At 46.3% G+C, this 22,434-nt stretch overlaps 2 protein-coding genes across 5 annotated transcripts in view; both read right to left on the bottom strand.

Annotated features, from left to right (window-relative positions):
* LOC147154111 (plakophilin-4-like) overlaps positions 1 to 16,318 on the bottom strand; it is a 36,391-nt gene extending 20,073 nt beyond the window's left edge. Inside the window, exons 1-10 of one of the 4 annotated variants that reach the window (XM_086041505.1) lie at positions 16,015 to 16,318; positions 14,947 to 15,184; positions 9,484 to 9,596; positions 9,018 to 9,052; positions 8,317 to 8,427; positions 6,119 to 6,276; positions 4,019 to 4,475; positions 2,811 to 2,981; positions 1,888 to 2,089; positions 1,048 to 1,180 (exon numbers count right to left, since the gene is read on the bottom strand). In XM_086041505.1, the coding sequence (XP_085897631.1) occupies positions 1,048 to 1,180; positions 1,888 to 2,089; positions 2,811 to 2,981; positions 4,019 to 4,475; positions 6,119 to 6,276; positions 8,317 to 8,427; positions 9,018 to 9,052; positions 9,484 to 9,596; positions 14,947 to 15,078 (1,512 nt within the window). In that variant the 5' untranslated portion in view covers positions 15,079 to 15,184; positions 16,015 to 16,318. Of the gene's footprint in view, positions 1 to 1,047; positions 1,181 to 1,887; positions 2,090 to 2,810; positions 2,982 to 4,018; positions 4,476 to 6,118; positions 6,277 to 8,316; positions 8,428 to 9,017; positions 9,053 to 9,483; positions 9,597 to 14,946; positions 15,293 to 16,014 lie in introns of all 4 variants that reach the window. The other 3 variants (XM_086041486.1, XM_086041478.1, XM_086041494.1) reach the window with 3 other exon arrangements.
* Positions 16,319 to 17,433: 1,115 nt separating this feature from the next.
* On the bottom strand, positions 17,434 to 21,679 carry c1h7orf57 (chromosome 1 C7orf57 homolog). The gene is made up of 8 exons (XM_086041464.1): positions 21,590 to 21,679; positions 20,078 to 20,132; positions 19,813 to 19,986; positions 19,647 to 19,734; positions 19,162 to 19,291; positions 18,831 to 18,895; positions 18,646 to 18,746; positions 17,434 to 18,342 (listed from the first exon to the last, which is right to left on the bottom strand). The coding sequence occupies exons 2-8, from the start codon at positions 20,118 to 20,120 to the stop codon at positions 18,284 to 18,286; spliced, it is 660 nt and encodes a 219-aa protein (XP_085897590.1). The 5' UTR covers positions 20,121 to 20,132; positions 21,590 to 21,679; the 3' UTR covers positions 17,434 to 18,283.
* Positions 21,680 to 22,434: the final 755 nt, after the last annotated feature.

The raw sequence follows: 22,434 nt of genomic DNA, 5'->3' as shown, positions 1-22,434 counted from the left end.
AACGTGCCTCCCCATGATGCCGACGCTGACTCGGTTCATACCATCTCCCGTGGCCGCAAAGTAATCACACGCGCCCAGTATCTGTCCTTGTGTTAGGCATCAGAGCTGTCACCAGCATCCTGTTTCACCGCCACCTTATCTTGCATCTATTCTGGCTGCAGTTATTTATTGCACGCAGGCATCTGTACCGAAAACATTCGCAATCTGGCGGCAAAACCGGTCTCTGTATTTACGATCACTTTCTTGTCTCCTCAAATAAACGCTTAACCGACACGGGCCTAGTCGTTGTTTGACCAGCTATCGCTTAGCTAAGTGTGCTTAGTGTGCTTATTGTGTGAATTGGGTCTGTTTTGTAGTGAAAGATTGTTAGTGTCTCTTGCAAAGCTTGCATTTTGCCATTTTTTTCCAAATCAGATTAAAAAACAAAACCCCCCAAAAAGACCCATAACTTTAGATTCAAACCGATTGAACTGCCTCCGTGAGAGCTAACCCCGACTAAACATGCTAATGATTACAGATGAGATATCCTAAGCATTCTCTCTGCATTCAATCCTGTCCGAAAGCATCTCTTTTCCCTACGAAAAGCGACGTGTTCCCAGACGGCTGGCGGCCAAGGACGCATCAGACGTCGACGTGCGACCAACCGAACCAAATGGAGTGTCCCGTCACACAAGGCTGCCGATTGGACTGCAGTTATTTATTGCACAGGAATGAGATGACAGGGAAGAGTATCAGAGCGCAGACAGCTTTGGCGACAATCTTTTCTAAATTTTAGTTGGAGCAGATGGTGCTTTGGCTGAGTGAGGATGCCAGCATCTCACAAAAGTTAGAAAAAAAAAAGCTCAGGCAGAGAATGTACTTTGAGGATGACGGACTAGCATGCGCCATTCCGTCTGCATATTTGAACCATTCATTTGACTTTTTTCCTCCCGGCGTTGCTTACGGACATTCTTGCACTTGAATTTCTTAAAGGTGCTAAAAACAATGCAAGTGCAAGAGATCCAATTTGAATGTGAAACATGGCCTTTTCCGCGCCTGCCGCCTCACCTCGACTTTGACCCTGTTGTCTCCGAAACACAGGTGCTGCAGATAAGCGGCGGCATTGGCCTGCACCGACGCAAAATGGTGCTGCAGCATGTGGATGACCTCTGGCAGCTCGGGGTCTCGCCACGCAAACTCCCTTGGCGGGCAAAAAGAGCAAAAGGATGCATTGAGTTCCTCTTTATCTTCGTTGCACACCTGTTCGACCAAGTCGGCGCTACCTGACTGATGACTTCAATTCAGTCAGTGACCGTGCTCGGAACTCATACAGTTGTATTGGCATGGAGCGTATCGCAAGTACAGAGCAACAAAACTCATTTTACAGTTTCAACCCGCCCAAGGAACATGAACAGTGACAGCTGGAACGGGAGGACTGACGGGTGGCCCACTGGTCCCCCAATTCCTTAGTTGAGGAAAAGGGAAATAGACGATGACATAGATGGAAAAAAAAAAAAAGGGCTTCCCACTATGCTGGGTCTGACTATTTTTTTTCAAGTTTCCCTTCTATCGCTTATCGCCTACAAAATGGCCGTCCGTCATAGGCGGATAGGCGGACCGGTCGGTCACATCGGCGGAATGCTCAGCTCTGCTGATATCTCCTAAAAATGTCACATTCGATTGACTTCAACTTCAGTACACAAAATGGCAACCAATTTCAATCAAATCTTCAACCCAGTCTGCTGGGTCAAAATGATGAACCCGGCTTTGGGTAAGTCACTCTGCTCAAAATCCACAGCTACCCAGCAAGTGGCTTAGGAAAACACGGCTCCATTTTGTTTTGTGCGTACTGAAACCTGGCCAAATGTGAGCACTTGGTTTTTTGTTTTGTTTTTTTCACATGTGCACCTGGGGTCTTTGTGGATGCTCTCGATGGATGGCGTGCGGGTGACCATCCGCTCCACCAGCTCCGAGTGCTGATGCGAGTAGAGCGGCTCGCCGGGGACCCTGAAGGAGTCCACGTACACGGCCGCATTGCTCGGCCCGTAGCTGCTTCTTTGGTATGGCAGAGTGCTGCAATGGCTTGTGGCCCGGCGCAGGGTCCCGACACCTGGACCAAAACAATCAGACAAAGATATACCGGGTTGAAACGAAAGGTCATCTTCTGCTCTCTTGAGGCTCCAAAGTCCCATGAGAGCAGCTCACAAATGTATCTTGTATATTTTTCTAAAAAAGTCACACCAAAACACATCAAGTCAAGTGACATTGTTCTCTAAACAAGCATGTGGCAAAAGAGATGCTTTCAGACTATATGGACAAGAGTAATTCAGTTTGGCAACAATGACTCGTGTGTGTGTGTGTGTGTGTATACAATTAAAATCTTTTATGACACATGATAATATAAACCAGTTCAAAGCATTCAAAGAAGAATCAAGTAGAATTATTCAATCTGGTTTGCGTCAGCATTTCTGTTTTTTTTGTCGTCAAGACTCTCTTCAACATTTCTGCAAGTGTTAACTGGTAGTACTAAAGGTACATGCAATGTAATGCCCTAGCTTTTAAGCAACTTTGCGTGTTTGATAACACTTGGCCATCGAAAATCGAGTGGTCCGTATGCTCATGACACCATTTTCAGTATTTTGTTCTTTTTCAGCTCCTCCCATTAAGGATAATGTCACGGTTTGACATTGGTAAGCAGGAATTTCTTTCATTTCATATGAAGGGGGGGGGGGGGGGGGTAAGGGGTAGGGGAGGGAACAAGAAAATTGGAATCGGAACAAATCGGACACCAACCGGCACCTTAAAGATGGAGATGGGTAGCGTTGCAGTACCTGCGCCTGTCCCGTAGAGGGAGCCCTGCAGTTCTTGGGAGGGGCTGTGATACAAGGGGCTGTGGAAGGAGTGGTCATCGAAAACTGGGGTCATGTGAGAATCCGGAGACAACGCCGCCCTCAGGTCCGGGTCAATCCCGCCTGACTGACCGGCATAGGAGCTGTGAAGGCCTGCGGGAGCACACGCAACAAACACATACTTGTTCACGCTGCATACAGAGCAGCACATCGGACAAACTGCGTTCACCCAAAATCCTCAGCAGATCAATATGAATAAATAAAGGATGTAGCCACGCTGCTCTAAAACATTTGGGGGGGGGAGTATAGACTTATGTCTTTCCTGTCCTTTTTTTTTTTAACATATGCTCCAGAGAATAATGTGGAAAAAAAAGTTTTTGGCAGCTCTCAATCTTGTTACCTAATCTATTGTACCAGTGCTGAGCAATCACATTTGAAGTACAGTATGTGCATCCGTCTATTGCTCATCTTCTCTCTGTAATCCGGGATGATGCTGGACGTCATAAACAACCGGGAATAAGGACTTCGATGACGTGTTAGGCCACTTAGTAGAAAACCACTCAGCTGGAGGACAGGAGGCATTTCATTGTAGTTGACTGCCTCTCAAACATACACACACACTCATCTTTCTCCTCCTTTCTCGCTCGCGTGCTCAAGCACAACAAATGCGTCCGAAGGGTGCGAGAGCGCATGTGCGCTGGGCACTGTGAACACCAAGAAGAAAGAGCGCAAGTATAATAAAGCCCATGCCGATGGCCGTCTAAAGCCTTTGGCGGCGGCCGGATGACAATCGGCTGATGGCTTTGTGACAGAGACCTCGCTATGTGGGTCAGCGGGAGAGGCTTAGCGATGTGACCGAAGAGCCAATGGCTGCTGCGGCACGAGCCGCGGCCTACAACTACAACTGAAGCACAATCCGATGTATGATTCAAAAGGGCGACTTTGGTTGCCATCATAATCATCATCCGGATTGTCTTTTACGTGAAAAGCCTCCCGGCGCGAGATAGTTGACACGTGCGAACGTCTGTCTCGGCCATTTGGGTTGCGAGCGAGAGCAACTGGATAGAGGGGCTGAGCCAGGAGACAACAATGGGCACAACACGGCAGTCGTGACAACAACAAAAGCAACGATATCGCGCGTCTCAGTTTCAGCTGACTTGAATTTGTGGCATCACATGATCTTGACCGACCGATGAGGCTGTCGGGGCGGGGCAGGGCGCTCCTCTGGTACAGGCCATACGGGTCAGCTCCGTAGGCCAGGGACTGGCTCTGTCTGGGCAGCGTGGAGCCGTAATGCTGCGGGACCGCCGTCATGCCAGAGCGCAGGGGTGAGCCCAGCAAACCCCTCCCCTCGATGAGGGAGAGGGTGGAGCCCAGGCGGCCGCCGGCGCCGCCCGCTCCTCGGCCGCCGAGGCCCGCTGCGCCGTCGCCCGGCGAGGAGGGTGACGGGCAGGAGGGCGGCATGCTGCTTCCGGGGAAAACCGTGGCCAGCGGCTTGGGCTCTGAGAGGATGGGGGAGTCGTAGGTGCTGCCCTGGGACGTTCGCAACGATATGCGAGACGGCGAGACCGTGCCGGCGGTGGCGAAGCCGGGAGACTGGCTCCTGGAAGGGACGGATGCCATCCGGCGCAGCATTCGGCCAGACGGCTGCCGGGAGAAAGACAAAAAAAAAATGGATTCTGATTTTCAAACCACAATTACGCTTTGGGCTTCTTGCTGGTCACAACTCGCTTTCATTTTTTTTTTTTTTGGAACCCTTTCACCTCTGTTAATGACACTTCCCAAGATTTAAAGCGGAAGTCAACGCAAACATGTTTTTTTGAAAATATGTTCTATGCAAGCCCACTAGTTGAAACAAGGCATTCTGATTAACATTGCGTTTGTGGAATAAGAGTTAATCAGCCCGTTTTTCTCATTGGGCGGCCACTTTGTCACTTGTGTCGACTGAAAATGACATCACAGATGCTCAGGGCTCAGATAACAACCAATGGCGGCTCAGCTTCAGAAAACAGGTGAGCCGTGAATGCTCGTTACCTGAGCCCCGAGCAGTTGTGATGTCATTTTCAGTTGACAGAAGTCACAAAATGGCCGCCCCCTGAGATGGCCAACAACGGGTGGATTTCTCATATTCTACAAATGCAATATGAATCAGAATGCCATATTTGAACTATTGGGCCTGCATGGAACATATTCTTGAAAAAAATAGGTTTGGGTTGACTTCCCCTTACATAAGTCTGTTATTGTAATTTCCAACTACAGCTCTTTAAATATCAATCGTATAGTATAGTATAGTGCTTGCATCAAATTGTGCCTGTGGCTTTGCCTTGAGCACTTTTGGCCAATTGAAACTCAGGAAACCTCATTTGGATTGAGTCATACAATTTGCATGAAATGATTTTCTTTCTAGAGTCAACACTTGAAAGTTTTTGTAGTTCTTCTACCTGAGAACATCACTTATCAAGGGAACACTCTCATGTAATAGTCTTGGTTTCCAAAAGAGACATTTAGTGGCTTACTACACTCCAACAGAGAAAATTAATGACTCAATTTTGATTTTACGAAGTGGAGATGGAGAAGAATTACATGCAGTCTAATTTAAGATAGGGAAGCTCTCTCTGCTGGTTGTAGAAAGACCATAGCATTACCATTATAAAAAAAAATAATAATAAAACGTGGCCATGATTGTTTTCCAATCTTTGCATTGTGCAAACAAACTGGAATTGCAAGGGTTAAATATACACAATATATATATATATATATATATATATATATATATATATATATACATTTTATACTAATGTTAGGTCATAACTGTATGCCACAAATAAGTGAAAAATGATACACTACAGCGGTGCCTTGAGATACAAGTGCCTTAATGAAGGAGTCAATCTAGATACAAGCTGTCCCTTGGCCAATTATTTGTCTTGCGACGCTAGCAAACATTTGGCGGCAGCAAACTTCACATTACCCAGCCACCGTCCGTTCACATTGGTTTGCTTGCGGTGGAAGGACAATATCAGTTTGGCCGGTTTGCACCAAAGAAGAAGAACAGCTACAAGGACGGGTAAACGTCAAGTTTTGGGTGTTATGAGGAGAGCAACTCTTATTACTGTGTGGCTTTCCGCAGTACAACACGGAAGAGAGCAATTTTTATTGAGAAAACATGAAAGGAAAAACAATGTCGGCTGCGCCACTGCATGCCTCTTTGCATGGCCAAAAATGGCCACGTAAAAAAAATGGTAGGGGAAGAAAACTCCAACCAGCCTTCATCGCAGTCAGACCGAACCCACCTGCCCGGCGGACGCTTGACCCTCGGCTCTTGGGCTTCTCGAAAGGGAGGCCCGGGGCTCGGAACGCACAACGTTCTGGTTGCTGTAGTAACTGACGCTGCTGTCCTGATAGCCGCTGTCTGAATAGGACGTCACGTGAGCCGAGTGGCCGCCCGAGCCTGCGAGGGGAGCAGGAAACATCGCTCAGACAGCAGCGGGCAGCGGGCAGCGGGTTTGACTCGTTAGCATTTCATCTCACTTGGCTCGAAAGGTGCAAAAGGCAAGGACGCGATACGGACATCTGCATTAAGCCTCCATGCTCGCACGGTGACAATGTGCGCCGCGCACGCAGCTCGGTGGCTGGCCTACTTTCCACTGAAGCCAAAGCAGGAGTAAGCTTGCGGGGGATGTTTTTATTTCCGGACGCAGGACGGAATCAAATGAGAGCAAATGCGCTATCAAAGCTTTGCTCAGCAGATGTCGTATGATTACTTCTCAGCTTGTGACGGTCCCATGATGCTGAAATCTGATGAAAGAGTTGAAAAATCTGTTTCATCCCGTTTTATAGGCTGTTCAAAGGCTCTGGCAAAACGTACAACCGGAGGTCTTCAAACATGAGACGACATCGCAGTTTCTGCCGTCCTCCGAAAGAAGCGGCGCCGTTCTTTTGCCAGATTCAGGCCAACTGCTCACATCCTGATCTTATCCATCCCGCCCGCTTTCCTTGTCCTTCAACTTCTCCTTCCACGCTCATGTGTTCCAAGCAACCTGGAGGTCGCCGTGTGCGCTTCTTTCTGCGTATCCGGGTCTTCCTCCGCTGCGCAACAAAGCAGAGAATCTTTCTCTGTTCCTCATACGCTTTGGGGAGCCAAATGATGGCTCTTCTTGTCTTTCCAACTGATTGTGCAGCGACATAGCCGCAACTCAGAGGCCTCAAGCAAATACTCCGCACTAAAGATTTGAGCAGTTGTTTGTTTAGTTTCAATTTCAGATGGATCTCTTTTGGCTTCCAGAATCCAATTCGCTGACTGGTGGCATTTTGTGCATCTGCTAATCGGCCATCAATCTCAGGGTGGATCGTCCGTATCCATTCTGATCAAGGAGCAAACGTACTTCAAACGTATTTCATTCCACTCGGGTGCATTCTCCAAAAAATCAAATGTACGGACCACCTTTCTTTAATTTTGTGGAAAATGACATTGAGTCAAGGTGAGATGAAAAGCTGCTTTGTTCCCCTCAACATGGGAAGAGACAGCACGGTAGACTAACTTTGACACCACTTTTCATGCAACGGCGAGTTTCGCTGATGGAAATCTCCAGCGTGAAACATCTTTGGTGGCCTGTTGCTTTAAATCATGCTGCCGTAAACTATTAGGAGTGAAATGCATCACCGTTCTCTTTGCAAACGTTGGTCGGCGCCAACCTATGCTTCAGGTGGGTTAAAGGTCGCATCAAGGCGCCTTTGTTAAAGCGGAAATCAACTCAAAAATGGTCTTCTATGTGCCTCCGCTAGTCCAAACACGGCATTCCGATGAATGTTGCGTTTGTGGAATATGAGTTAAGCAGCTAAATCCACCCGTTTTCATCCATCTCAGGGGGCGGCCATTTTGTCACGCGCTGTCGACTGAAAATGACATCACAGTCGCTCAGGGCTCAGGTAACGACCAATCACGGCTCAACCTCCGAAAACATTAGAGCCGTCATTGGTTGTTACCTGAGCCCTGAGCAGTTGTAATGTCATTTTCAGTCAACAGCAAGTGACAAAATGGCAATGGAGAAAAATGGGTGGATATTCCGCAAACACAATATCGCTCAGAATGCCATGTTTCAACACGTGGGTCTGCATAGAACATGTTCTTGAATAAAATATCTTTGGGTTGACTTCCCCTTGAAGCATTTTTACAATTCAAACAACTTTTGGGGTCCTTGTTCATTGCTTCCATGCACATGAATTTGTGTGTGTCCCAAAAGTCCTTCTAAATTCCTCGAAAGCGCCGCGCATGGCCTCAATCCTGTTTTTGAGCATGCAATCCCAGTCATGTCATAGCGGATAGCCCACGTCGCTCGTCCACCTACAAATGCGGTGGGACGTGCTCCGGTCTCTTTCACCTGTCTGCCGGTGACGCATCACCCCCAACGGGAATCCGTCGCGTGTGGCATTCCCGTTTCGGGGTTGAGATTTCAGCGCTAGGGTGACCGCGTGTGCACAAGCGACAGACCCTCACTGTCATGCAGGGATGCGCGGTCCGCTTCAGGCGGGTACAGTCCCTCCTCTGCCTCCGCGCGACGGCCTTGGCGTGCCGATGACACCGTGCCCTGCGAGTCTCCTCCTGCAAACGCACGCAGACATCGCAGCTCAAAAAGACACGTTTTTACGTCCACATTTCATGGTGATTTTTCTCTGTAAAATGATGTTTGCAAAATCTGTAAAAAGTCCATCTCATCGTCTGAATTCTGCAAATCCGACAAATGGAAAGCTGGTTTGAAATATTTTCCAGTGGTGCTGTTTGACAGCAGGTGAGAAGTGGATGTGCTTTCCAGCTTTGATTGTGTCTCAACTGTACCCTCCAAAAACAGTTGGCTTAAAAATAACACAATTTGGGTCGAAAATATGGACCAATCCACTCCTTGGGTCAATTTGAGCCAAGGTTATGGGTTGTTTTTGCAGAAAACGACCCCAAAATTGGGCTGTTTTATACAAAACAACGGAAAAAAGTGGGTCAAATGACCCAATTAATGGATCGGTCCATTTTTGACTGAAAATTGTGTTATTTTTGATCCAACTGTTTTTAGAGTGTAGAATAGTTATGTGAGAGAAATATGTAAAAAAAAAAAAAAAAATACAGATTTTAGGGGATTGCAGTATATGTTTTATGAAAAATACTACGACAAATGTGTAACAGAAAGAGAGAATTCATACCCGCAGATCTCCAAGCAAATGACTTCTCAGACGAGCTTGAGCAAGAAGACAGAAAGTTGTCAGTGTGAATCAAAGCTCATTATGAATCTGCAGACCCCCAAAATACAATTGTGTGCTCCGGAACACTCAAACCTCCGAGGTCAAAGGCATTCGATGATCTGGAGGTCAACCAAAGCCGATCCAGTACACCAAGTCACACCAAAACCCAGAGTTCAAAGCATCACATGCATGAGACAGTTCAGCGAGGGCTTCACATTCAACAACTCAGGAACTGAATTGACCACTATTGAATAAAACGATGTGCATGGATGTTTTTAGTGTGTGTGTGTCTTTCTGTGATGCAAGCACAGAATGGTATGAATGGTTGAAGATGTGAACAAATTTGAAGAAATGTGAGGTCATTCCAGAAGTGATTTTGTCCAGCCTCAGAGGCTCCACTACACTTTGCAGAAAAAGAAGTTGTTACCTGCTGCTGTCTGCCACCGGCGACTCGGCTCCCAGCATGCAGCGCTCCAGCTGGCTCGCCACGATCTGACGCTCTTCCTCCAACTCCCGCGTCAGACGCTCAAACTGCAGCTCCTGTGGGCGCACATCCACAGCCGTGATGTGCGTTGGAAGCATCCGTCGACAGGCCCACTTGATGCCTATTATTTCTTGAACCCTTACATAGACTTCATTTTCAATTCACTTGTCAAGAGAACCTGTCCTACGATGCAGGAACGCAGGCAAGGAGGGGCGATTGTCAGTGCGCCCCAGTGTGGTGCTTTGGGGCTTCCGTGCTCTGCTCAATGGCACTTGGGCATTTCTCAGGAGGCAGCAGTCCCAACCGCCATATTTTGTCGTCTAGAACACCATTCAAGCATTCTACCCTCGGCTCCTATATGGACTAAGTAAACAGAAGACTGAAATGCATCTATAGTACTTACAATTAATCCAATCAAGTGAACTCTTGGACGGACAGTTTGAATAACTGACGATCTAGAGCTCACTGGAAAAACATACAATTCTGGAATTTTACGCGATAATTACGTAAGCGCCTCGTGTTCGTGCACTCCAAAGTCCCAAAAGAGACCTAAATCCAGTTTCCATCTCAGGGTAGACGCATTGTTGTATTTGGGTCGGCTGCTCATGTGATAAACGCAACCTTGACAGTGTCGGATGGCGTGCGGCCGTCGCCGTGCTCGTCGCAAAAGGTTGCGTGGACCTTCGAAGTGGCAGCCGGTGGCAAGTTGCTGCAGGCTTGCATGACTTTTGGGTTTTGGTTTCTTTAAAAACAATTTATAAATGAAAATGGACTTGTTTGCTAATAAAATCAACTGATATGTCCGATCAATAGAGTATTTCATTATCTAGTGGTGGGTCGCATGGGGGAAAAAACACCTACGGACAAGCACGACTCTAATCTCATCAAAATTCAGGAAATTCAATTTGTTAATAGTCAGTAAAGAGATCCTGTTTTTGTCTGGTATTTACAAAGGACACTAGAAGGACCACCATAAGGACACTAAGGACACCTATTCAATAATTATTTGATCAACCGAAGGTTGGACTGAACCCCTTGGTTTCATTCCCCCTCAATCGTAATTCTTCATTCTTCAATTCTTCACTCACCCGCTTATATTTTTTGACAATTCTGTCCTTCACACGGACGTCTTTGTATTCGACGGCCTGATGATGCCGCATCAAGACCAACTCGGGTTCAGCATCTTTCTCAAGGACACTTCGACATGGTCACAGGGGCGGGGGTTGTATCCAAGTAGGCACGTCGGTTGCACTTTCCATTTAGCCTTTTGCTGGAAACCTTGGCATCACTTCAATATTACATTTAGAGGCCATCAATTTGGGAATGACTTGACCATATCTTGGAGATCAAGAAGCTCCTCGGACACAGCCTTTCAAAAGTCACAGAAACCACAGTTAAGCTTGTTCCAAATGTTCACATTTTCACGGGAGCGCTGTTGCGTCATTCTACCTTTAAAGCCGGGAGAGCGGATACGCCGGTGTCTTTTTTTAATTCAATTCTCCGTCTCCTAGCCAATTAAATGCATCAGAATATACACGTGAGGGTGTCGCGAGACCTCGGAGGATGTCGTGGAGTTTTTCGAGCCGTAGGGAGGCTAATGGCGGACGTCGTCGATCGCCCGGAGCTCTGATAAGTAACGGCAGTGCCATACAGACGACCAGCGGAACCGGTCGAACGTGATATGATACGGTTTGTAGACAATGACGATATTGACTTCTTTGTAACAGAATAGAGGATGGTAATTACCACTCGATTTTTTTTTTGTAATTAAAATCAGTCAGTCTATTGCACTGTCACGTTATTTTTACATCTTCGATTGAAACAGTAAATAATCATCAATTCTGCCTGTGTGAAAGCCACGTCTAAGCTCTTTAATTCTTTTGGAATGATGTTTCTGTCTGCTACAGGGGCAGAAATATGAATCATTTTGTAAGTGTTGAATTTCTGGGAGAACTTCAGGTTTTCAAGGGTAATTCCAAAGGCGACGGACGGTTTTGGGGAACTGTTGAGACAGGCGCTTTAGTCCTTAATGGGTTAAAGGAAGAGAAAATAATAATTCACTCTTAAGGTCTTGGGGCTACTCTTGCTTTGTAAGCCCAAAAGCCTGGACACAGTGGCTATTTGTATTGTTTGCGTGCTCGTGTTCATCGTAAATGTCCGGTAATGGGAGAAATCACAAGAGGGAAAGCAGCTGCGTCGCCCACGTTCACCTTGATGGAGAAAAATGCAACACATGCCTGCTTTCCGCTTCGCTATCCCTCCACTCTGTCTACCCACAAACATGACCCACTGATGCACTCAAACACTTTTGATTTTCCAAACGCCCACCTTTTAATGGAAAGCAACAGGCACGCCTCTCTGAACAAGTGAAAAGGCATTTGGAGAGCTGGGAGAAGTCAGTAAGTGGATGCGCCAGGCAGAGGCTGGGGCCCGGAGTCACATGACACAACATTTTTCGCTCGTGCAGAATGTTTATTATTCAATTGGAATTCCTCCTTAGCCATCTAAGTTACACGTCAAAGATCACCAACGGATAGCAAACAAGTGTATAGATCTTGGAAGGCAAGTATTTTCCTCGAAATGCTTGTGACTGTCATGCTGTTTGTTTCTGTTTCCAAGGCTCAAAATAAGCGGTTTATGATCGCAGTTTGGGAGTCAAAATGAGCATTTTACACCTCATCAAAACACATTGAATAGCAAAACTGAGAATCAACTGCCAAGGCGGTGACAAAAAGCTTCGCTGGCCCGGACGCCCCTTGAATGGAACCGCCCTGGCGGCATGGCACAACAATTGGGGGATGGATGCCCTGATGCGCACGGATGCACGGTTGTGGGTGTAAGGCGGTCTCCAATTGCACACATGCACAGTTGACGACATCATCGGCAAGGGGAGATCTTGCAGTTTAGCTGCCAATGTTTGGCACAAACCCCAGCGAGTCTATTTGAGTTTCCACAATGTCAAGCGCGGCTTGCCCTGCGACTGCCCCGATTTTAATGCAAATGAGGGATGCCTGTACGACTCGGCTAGGTTCCATCCCACAACGGCGCAAACTCCCCGTTACGTCCAATTCTTCTTGACTTGCTTGCTCAAACTTGTTCATGCTTTTATTTTCAGTAGGCCATATTTGGTGTTTTTATAGGTCTTCATCAAAAATCAATCAGGCAACTGCAGCTGAGCCAAAATGCTGCCGCCAGAGTCCTTACAAACACCAGGAAAGTGGACCACATCACACCTGTCCTCAAATCACTACGCCGGCTTCCTGTGAGTCAAAGAATTGATTTGAAAATCTTGCTGCTGGTTTATACATCTCGAAATGGTCTTGGAGCAAAATACATGCAAGATGTGTTAGTAGCCTGTGACGCATCCGGACCCCTTAGGTGGTCTGGGACAGGCCTCGTCACTTGTGTGTTCCCAGAACCACAACTAAACAAAGTGAAGCCGCATTTACTCACCGCGCTCCTCACCATTCATTCTCATGACTCGATGCTTGATTCTGTTGTTTTCACCCTCATTTGCACACTCTCTTTTCATTTAGCGAAACTGATGCTTGGTTTATATCATTTGAATCGAATTATTTTAGATGATTTTGTTCTGATGTTTGATCTTGTTAGGATCTTAAGATTCTGTTTCTCTTTCGCTAATGCCTTTAATGTTTTACGTAAAGCACTTTGAACATGAAATCCATCCATTATCCAAAGCGCTTCTCCTCAGGGGCGTCGCGACGTGCTGGAGCCTGCCAATCACGCTCACAATCACACCGAGGGGCAATTTAGAGAGTCCAATCAACCTAGCATGCATGTTTTTGCAATGTGGGAGGAAACCGCAGTACCCGGAGAAAAGCCACGCAGGCACGGGGGAAATATGCAAACTCCACACACTCCTAGCTTGATTTTTGCCACATGCTTGTAACTTGAAGGTTAAGACGCGAGACTTGCGCCTCTGGCGCCAGGTAACTTGCGGCGACCGACGAGGTCTTGCGACCTGGAGTCAGCGGGAAGCTGTGGTTTGCAGCGGCGCCACGTGAGAGCCAGTCATCCGGCTCTGTTCAAGCAAGGTCAAGGTTCTGTGCGCCGATGTGACCCTGCCGTTGCTCTATTGAACCCCCTCAAGAGCTTTTAGCTGAGTGCGCACGTTGTTTTTTTCAAGCACCATGCATCTTTTTCTTACATTGTGAGCGTGCATTGATCTCCAGATCTGGCCTACATCTGCTTGCCGATGCTGGCCATCTGATAACACTGCAGCTTATTTTCTCCACAACTAAGATTACTGGCTTCAGTTTATCTGAGCAGAGTGCAATATCGACTTCTGAGAGAATGATGGTGACTTTATGGCATCGATTTCACTCCCTGGCCGGGACGTCTGCCTGTACCTCAAAAGGAGTAAAAAGCAAAGAAATAGTGCCATGTGTGGGAACTTGGAGGTACTAATGATACGTCTATGATCCATTCGACAAGGCAAAAATGTCATCCTAAGCAAAGGCCGTTTAGATTCAACATCAGAGCTACAGTTTGATCATCTGACAGCAGTGTGTGAAGGAGTGATGGTTGATCAGGCGCGTGCGTCCCTGCGACTTTGGACACGGCGAGCCGACTGTGGATCTGAAAACACTGCGAATGCGTAGGGCCGCGTGCGCATACTCTCAAAAGCCCAGAATTGAATTGAATACGCCAAAGACCACCCTTGTCTTGATTAGCTTCACTATTCTTCTTCCTTTCAGTCAAGTCAAGTGGTATCTCAAAGGCAATTCACAACACAAGTTATCTCAAGGTAACCTGACACATAGAGCGAGCCAAGAACAACACGCCTCACATATTAACTCCTTCACTGCCGGACATTTTCAGACCCTCTTTAACCTTAACGTTTGAAATAAATATAAATACGTCCCTGAGATTGAATGGCTGGACTGTGAAAAAACAAATAAATATGTCCTCGGCAGTGAATGAGTTCAAGAAAACCAACCTAACCCCGCATGAGCAAGCACTTGCAAGCAGGGAAAACTTCCTGGAAGGAAGAACCCTCCAACGGAACCCAAACTCCGCGGGATGGAAAGAAAGAGTCGAGGGACAGCGGGTAGACCGATGAGAAAAGCCATGAGCCACCGGTGGAGGGATAAGAGAACAATGGGCACAACAACAGATGTTCCAGCAACAGTCCCATAATGACAATGTTTATTCACACAAAACATCAAACTGCCTTAAAGGATGCAAAGTTTGATCCAAATATGGAACTGAAATCATCAGAACCTGAAACGTGTATGGGACTTGCTACATGCGTACATTTGACAGAGGCGCAGCTTCCTCCGGGAGATGAAGACAAGGATGCGGGCGGGTGGCGCGGACGTGCACGCAAGCACGGCGAGGGAGTCCAATCCACAGCGAGCGTGCATGCGTGTGTTGCCATCTCACCTGTTCCTTGACGGAAGCCAGCAGGTTGGTGGTGGTGGTGGTGGTGGTGTTGTTGTTGACGTTGGAGGCGCCGCCGCCCGGCCCGTCTCCCACCGCCATCGGCCCTTCTCCTTGTGAGTGCACTTCCTCCATCTCTGCTACCTTGAGGCCGTCCAGTCCAGACTCGGGCTGCTGCTGCTGCTGCTGCTGCTGCTGCGGCGGCGGCGGCTGCTGCTGCTGCTGCTGCTGAGGTGGCGTCCTTGAGACGGAAAGAACGTGTGGACTTGGGCGTCTTTCAATTTACACAGGCTATGGAGCTTTTTGTGATTCAGCCACCGTCGTAATCCTGCTGGGATTCATTCGGACGCTTCAGAAAAAATGAGAAAAAGACTCACTGGTCAACCTCATGTAATGTCCAAATTCTTAATCCTTTGCATCCCCGCAGGTTTATGTTTTCAATGGCACATGTGATCGCATACAGCCCTGGGGGGCGGGAATACAATAAAATGAATAAACCACTGCAAAATGATGTGTTTCTACAAACAAATGCCCTGCCAACAAACCATCACCGAGATGCAAAGAAACTAAAGTGTCATTTTTTGTAGACGTCTATATGGTTGTGACACACAAAACCAGTAGCATTATTAAGAAGTCCTCTTATTATTCTTACGTGGATTTTTTTTTCCCCGAGCTGTCTCAATCAATCAATAAGACTAGATGTGAAGCATATACAATGACTGCTGCAAGTGCAGTCGTGCACGCACACTACACGGAGGGCATTTTATTTCGCGAAGCGTCCTCCGGCAAAGCAAGGACGAGGTCGCCAACGACTCGCCGGAGCCGACGCGAGGAAGGCAGCTGCAGTGAAACGGAGCCTCCATGCCTCCATGCCTGTTTGCCCGTTTGCCCGTTTGCCCGTTTGCCCGTTTGCCCGTTTGACCGTTTGCCTGGCTGGCCGGCCGGCTGGCTGGCCGGCTGGACGGCCGGCCGGCTGGCTGGCCGGCTGGATCGTCCCTCCCCGGGCCGCCCCGCGCTCGTTCGCACACGCCGAAGAGTCTGCCTGGCAAAGCGGCTGTCGGTGCGACTCACCAGCCAGATGTTGCTGTTGGAAGCAGGCCACACCTGGCACGCTCCGTCCACTTAGGCAGCCATCCTCCTCATCCTCCACAGCCGCGACAGCGGCTACATTTCCAAAACGACCAAAAAATCCAAATAAAAACAAGTATCCGCACGCTGTAATTGCGCCTTATTGTATGTTGTACGTTTCAAACAGAGCCCGACTCTGCGCGTGCGTCCACGGGTTGTAATAATGAATAACGATATACTGTATGCACTTCAACCTCTGGTGGCGTCCGCGCGGAAATCTGCCGCCCGCCCACCAACCGCGGAGCCAGTGTTACCGATGAGCGGCGTGACGTCACCATGCGGCGATGGATTGTTTTCTGATCAGTGGGTCGATCGACCGTCGATTCGCCTTTGCAAGTTTGCAGAGGACGCGTGCCCGCACTGGAAAATGCATTTAACGTGATATCGAATAATAATAATAATAATAATAATAATAATAATAATGATTTGATTTATGAAACAAAATATATCGTAAACATCTCATTTTGATACAGCAGCACCTACTATATACACATTAACAGTATGCTTTTTTTTCAGGACTCAACCGCCTAGTGAGAAGTTAGAACTAAAAATATCAAATGTGGACTTTTCCGCTTTTGTATGAAATTCGATCAATGCGACGTTTTACGATCACGTAAAACAAACTGAAATGGACTTTTGTGAAAACTTTTAACACTAATATATGGAATCCTCTTTGCTCCTCTCTGGACCGTAGGACCTTAATTATGTTGCCAAACGGATATTGAACTTGCCGGGCATAATTCCAAAAAGGTACAATATATTTGATGCTAATCATCAAAAGAACGCCCTACCTAGAGTGACGCATGCGCGGTGGAAGAATCATGCTTTGGGGTTGTTGTTTCTTTCAGCTGGAACTGGGGTCTTAGTCAAGGTAGATCATGGAATTATGAACAGTTTCAAATAGGTGGTGTTGGCACATAACCAAACGCTCAGGCTTCTGCTAGAAAGCATGTCAGGAAAAGCATACTCAAACAGCTCAAATGGATGTGTGGCTATTTTGAGGCCCTTTACTCAGTGGCTGACTACCATGTCAAATGAGTTTGTGATTGGCTAATTCTGCACACAGCCATTATTTCGGTTCTTTTTCCCCCCAGTCCAGTTGTACAGCAGCTTATAGGTAACATTAATGGTGGAAAAACATTTGGAAATGATTTATCTTGGTCTCATTTCATCTCAGTCATAAACCCATTTGAAAGATGCTAGCGTTGTGATTTGGTATGAAAAAAAAATTAAATCGGCATGTTTTGTGATTAGAAATGGGAATGCTTTAAGTCTTAGTATTCCCAGTGAGGCCATGTAGTAAAATGAGGAACACCAAATGAGACTAACACTGGTAATAACGATGGAGAAAGACGAAAGCAGTACATGCACATGCCCATTTATTGAAATAAAACGTGTGTGTGACGAAGCACATATAGGTGAGTCAGTCCAGGTGTGTGTGCTTTCCCACTTTGGTTAGTTCCAACTTGTCACAGTTCAACTAGTGAATTACACAAACGGTAAATTAAATAGTGCTTCAAAAAAAATAAAACCCTCAAACCTACTTAACGAATAAGAAGAGAAGATGAACATCATTGCACTGTATATGTGTGTGGTTACAGGGCTGTTCAATGCATGTTTAGCTTGTCGGTCTGCAAAATATCAGTCAGTAAGTAAGACAATGTCGCCATCGAACACTTGGCGCAGCCGCATCTCTACTATGACTCATTTTTATTCTGCTTACAGACAGAACAGGAGACATCGGGTGAATACAGCATTAAACAAATATTTTGCAGAAGTGGAATCTAAACATCACTTTGCTGGAGCGGCTTTGCAGTCAGCTCGCAACTGCAGCTCAAACACACACACACACACACACACACACAGACTTAATTTTACTTCACTTGAACGCAAATAAATTAGCACAGCACATCAAGAACGGACTTGCTGGATCTTGGCACGATTAGGCCGGCCAATTGAGCAGCTCAAAAAGCATGCTTGGAGATGGAAACGTTTTAAGAGAACCAAACGATTAGTTGTCCGCACGGCTCGCAAGTGACCTGTCAAATGGAGGAACTGCGTTACAAAAACAAAACAACATCACCACATCTACTCAATTAAATGCTTTATCCAAAGCAAAGCAAATCAACGGAAGGGCTCATCCCTCTGCATAAACATGAGCACAAACAGTCAGTGTTTGAGCGAGTCAGTGTGAGAACAGCGACTGGATGCACTAATCCAGGTCATCCGCATCCTCCGTCGCTACGGTGCTCGTTTGCTCCGAGGTCACACCTGCAAAACAACCCCACAAAGACACATGAGTTCCGGGTGATTGCAATGACTACGCGATCAAACATACATAATGAACCTGATTTACTGAAGGTTCGCATGTGCAAAAAGACAGGAGCAAACTTGATTGCGCAAGCAAAAAGATGCGGAAGTTGATCGACCGACCGACCGACCGCGCGCTCCCAAAAACGCTTTTGCCAAACAGGCAAAATTGCCGCGCAGTTTTTTTTGTGAGCGCGCAAATTTAGCGCCCGCTATTTGGGATCTTTGTAAACCAGGCCCAAAACGTCGTGACGTATGTCGTACTTGAGGCATCGTCGTCATTGGGAGACTTCTTTTTCTCCTCCACGTAGCCGTGACTCAGCAGCTTGGACATGCTGACGGGGGCCGTTTGCTTAATGTGAGAACTGTGCAGACAAGAGAGAAAGGCAAACTTCAGCGAAACCCTCATCCCGTCATCTCCATCCGTGTGGCCGTGGGGTCGTACTCACGTTCTCTTGTACTTGTTGCTCACAGACAGCCCCTCCATCTGAGTGGCGGGACCATCAGGGGACATCTGCAGGAGGAAAAGGTGAGCCGGCTTATCGTGCAATCACTTCACTGACATGCATGATGGGGGGCGCGGGGGGGGGGGGGGGGGGGAAGTGTGGCGATGGACCATGAATGATGAAGCAACTGACTACGGATGAAAGTAAACAGGAAACACAGCCTGTGGTGACACCATGATGATGGAGCAAACTCATATTAGCAGCAAAACGGAGGGCAACGGGGGAGGGAGGCCAATAATGAAAGAAAACAGGGCGACTCTTTTGACGTCTTCACCTTATCTTTATCATGAGTAAATATATCAGTCTCTCTTTCCCAGGACGAACTGTTATCAGTGCCAAACGGTGCAAGCAAAGGCTGCTTGCCGCCCTTCGCCTGGCCGTTGGGAGACGTTGCGTTGCTGCCGCTGTAAATACAAAACCACCGTGACAAACCATGAGCCGCACATCGCATTCTGCGGCTTGGAAATGTCATCAATGTGCACGCCGGCTCAAGTTGCCCGCCGACAATTTGTGAAAAAGGCTTTTATCTTTTGTCTCGGGCCTACCAATGAGCGGCACTGTGACGTAAGGACGCATCATACAAGATCACACATTTTTTTTAAATCCACAACAAAAAAGACTTTTGTCGATACGTTAAACTCCCTTAACATTAATAATGTGGCATCTATCTATCCATTTATCTATCTTGTTTAGTGGCACTTTTGTTTTTTTTCCCCCCATGTTGAGATGAAGCAAGAAGTTCCCTTTGTTAAGATTTACCTGTTTGAGTCGTCACCTGAGAACCAGTTGTTGGGATTGTAGGCTGCCTTGGGCCTGTCATCCGCGTCGGCGTCATGGCTCAACAGCCCTACGGCGCACAAATAATCACATTTCCAAACATTTCATCACAGTAAGTAGCACCACGTAGTCAATGAATTAGGATTACCTTTATGCCCGCCTTGCTTTGCAAGTTTGACGTAGTCGGAGTCGGATTCAAAGATGCCAACCCGCCGTCCGCTGATCCTCTCGACCGCCGTGCTTTCCTCAGCAGTCTGGGACAGACCGGGAATCTGAGACGTTGGTCCAGTCGCGCCACTGGCTGCCGCTCCTGGCTTTATGCCTGCAATGAAGTGACAATTTCTATTTGATCCAAACCAAACCATAAAATGTCAGCTTCGAGCCAGAAAATTTAGGGGGTTTTGTATTATTACCTCCAGGCTTGGTCCTTCGATGGTTGGGTACAACAGCACTCATAGTGAGATAAATCTGAGGACCAAAGTGGGCATTACATAATTTAAGGAATTTAGTAACAAAATTAAATAAAATACATACGTACTTGTACCGTATAGATGTACAGTATAAAACAAGTGTGCCTGCAGACCAAAACCGGCCGGTCGAAAAAAGGGTTACTGCGGTACTCAGGTGATCTGCCACTTTCTTATTCATTTTAAATGGTTCTCACTTCATGTGGTTCAGGTGGCAATTTAAGTTGTGATCATTAATATGCACATGTAGAAAATGGAGTTAAAATAATTCCTAAATATTGAAGTTATTTCCTTTTATGCTACAATGCTATATCAAATTGGTGACTTCATGTTTTGTGACTATATACAATTATTGTGTGTGTTATAATGCACACAATAAACTTTAGGAAATCACACATTCTTCTTAAACAATATCTGAGGTTGTTTATATGTTGTATCAGGATAGCTCACTAAAAATAGACCTGTAATTATACATGGACTCGTAAAAATGCTCCACTACTACAAATTATACTACTGAAATTATGAATGGCTAAAAAAATTAACAATTCTTTTGATTGCTACGCTGTAACTTGGTTAACTATGGCAGGTTTATAGTAGAAATAATACATAACACTCTTGCTGAAAATATTTCAAAATGTTTGATTAAAACACAACACATTTTCATCATTGAAAGACATTATCAAGTATCGGTACACTGTACTGGCAAGTACTCAATTTAAAGTACTAGCACTCGGTCTGAAAAAAGTGGTATTGGTGCAAACCTCATAAAACAAATATATCCCTAATGTACTTGTACAAAGGGAAGCCCACCACTTTATAGTTAATATCATTAATGCTAAGAAATGACTGACATCAAATTCGGCCGGATGTGAAGTTTTATACAGTACAGTATTGCGTTTTGTATTACGCAACGGTAGAGCAACAGGCGCCCCCTGTCGGCGGTTTACCGAACCTCCTAACCAAGAAGACGTTCATCATGCTATTGAATTGATGAAAATTTGAATGAATAAAGAAAGCTTGCAAAATATGTGTTTGATGAAGGAAAGCAAAACAAATACCCGCCCCCCAAAAAGGTTTTGAAGCAGTAAAAAAAAAGCAATGATGTACTGTACTAACGTGTAATGACATCATGCTGGTGAGATTACTTTCGGCTCATTTAATTTAATTTTGACCGGGTGAAATGATCAAACGTCTCCCTGAAAACTGCAATCGAACAAGAAAGGGCAACAATGCTAACGACAGCTCAGTTTCGTTGGAGGAGCAGCCGCAACATATTGTAGAGACACTAATAGAGTGCTATATGAAACAATGCCTTGTTAATGCGTTTAGCCGCCTAGTAGCTGGCCCGTCAGCGCAGAAACGACGCAATCAGTCAGTACGTGCAACAACATAAATATATTGCATAATCGCTTGATAAAAGAATTGCTGTAATGCAGATGCACTGTTGGAGAAATTTACCGTCTGCTGCTTGTTAGTCTGCAAAGAAAAGGGACGAGCGAATATGGGCAGAAGCCACTTCCTGTCACTTCAGCGACAACTTCCGTTACAAGTCAAAGATCGCCTACTAAAATAAGACCTCTCTTAGTTTGATTATTCTCTGTTCAAGTTGGCGTTCCCACAAATGCCATTGAAAATTGGTCACTAGTGACTCATCTTTCAACTTGTCTTCATATTAAAACAGACATATTATCCCCCCCACACACACACGTTTGAAACCATTTCCCAGGTGTCTTCGAACAAAATATATAATAATATTATTTTATTTTTATTTTGAGGGGGGGGGGGGATTTCGAATCTGCTCTCCTTTTTTTCTGCCTTGAAAATTGCGAATAGAACTGAAGCAGAGTCATGCAGAGAGACGAGCTGTCATTGTGAAGAACAGGTGTCTGAGCAAGCACAAAAGCAATCAGCCCAAAACAGCTCCTTGTCACAGAATTCACCCTCATGCCCTGCGGCTGGCGTGACTGTCCTTGTGTGGCCTAACTGAGGACAAACAGACACTCCAAGTCTTTTGATTCCTTCTTCCCAACTGCTCACTGACTCCCCTCATTTTCAGTGAATTGTTTTTCTTTTAAGTGTTCGTATTTGTTCTGTGTTGCATCGTCTTGTTCTTTCTTTTTTATCTCATTGGAACCATTTCTTTGTTTATTTCAACCTGTCCCGTGAGTAAAATAATTATTGACGTAATGACCTTGTCCTATTCTTTGCTGAGGCTGAATGTGCATTGGACCTGGAAGTTGCAAATCAATTGTCCACGCCAAGACCAATCAACTTGTCTGTATCTGAATTGCCCAACACAAACA

Source organism: Filicampus tigris, chromosome 1 (assembly GCF_054856515.1).
Source record: "Filicampus tigris isolate MCC_2025a chromosome 1, RoL_Ftig_1.0, whole genome shotgun sequence".
Classification (NCBI taxonomy): domain Eukaryota; kingdom Metazoa; phylum Chordata; class Actinopteri; order Syngnathiformes; family Syngnathidae; genus Filicampus; species Filicampus tigris.
The sequence above is the reverse complement of the archived record's forward strand: the minus strand, read 5'-3'. Positions and strand labels throughout refer to the sequence as shown.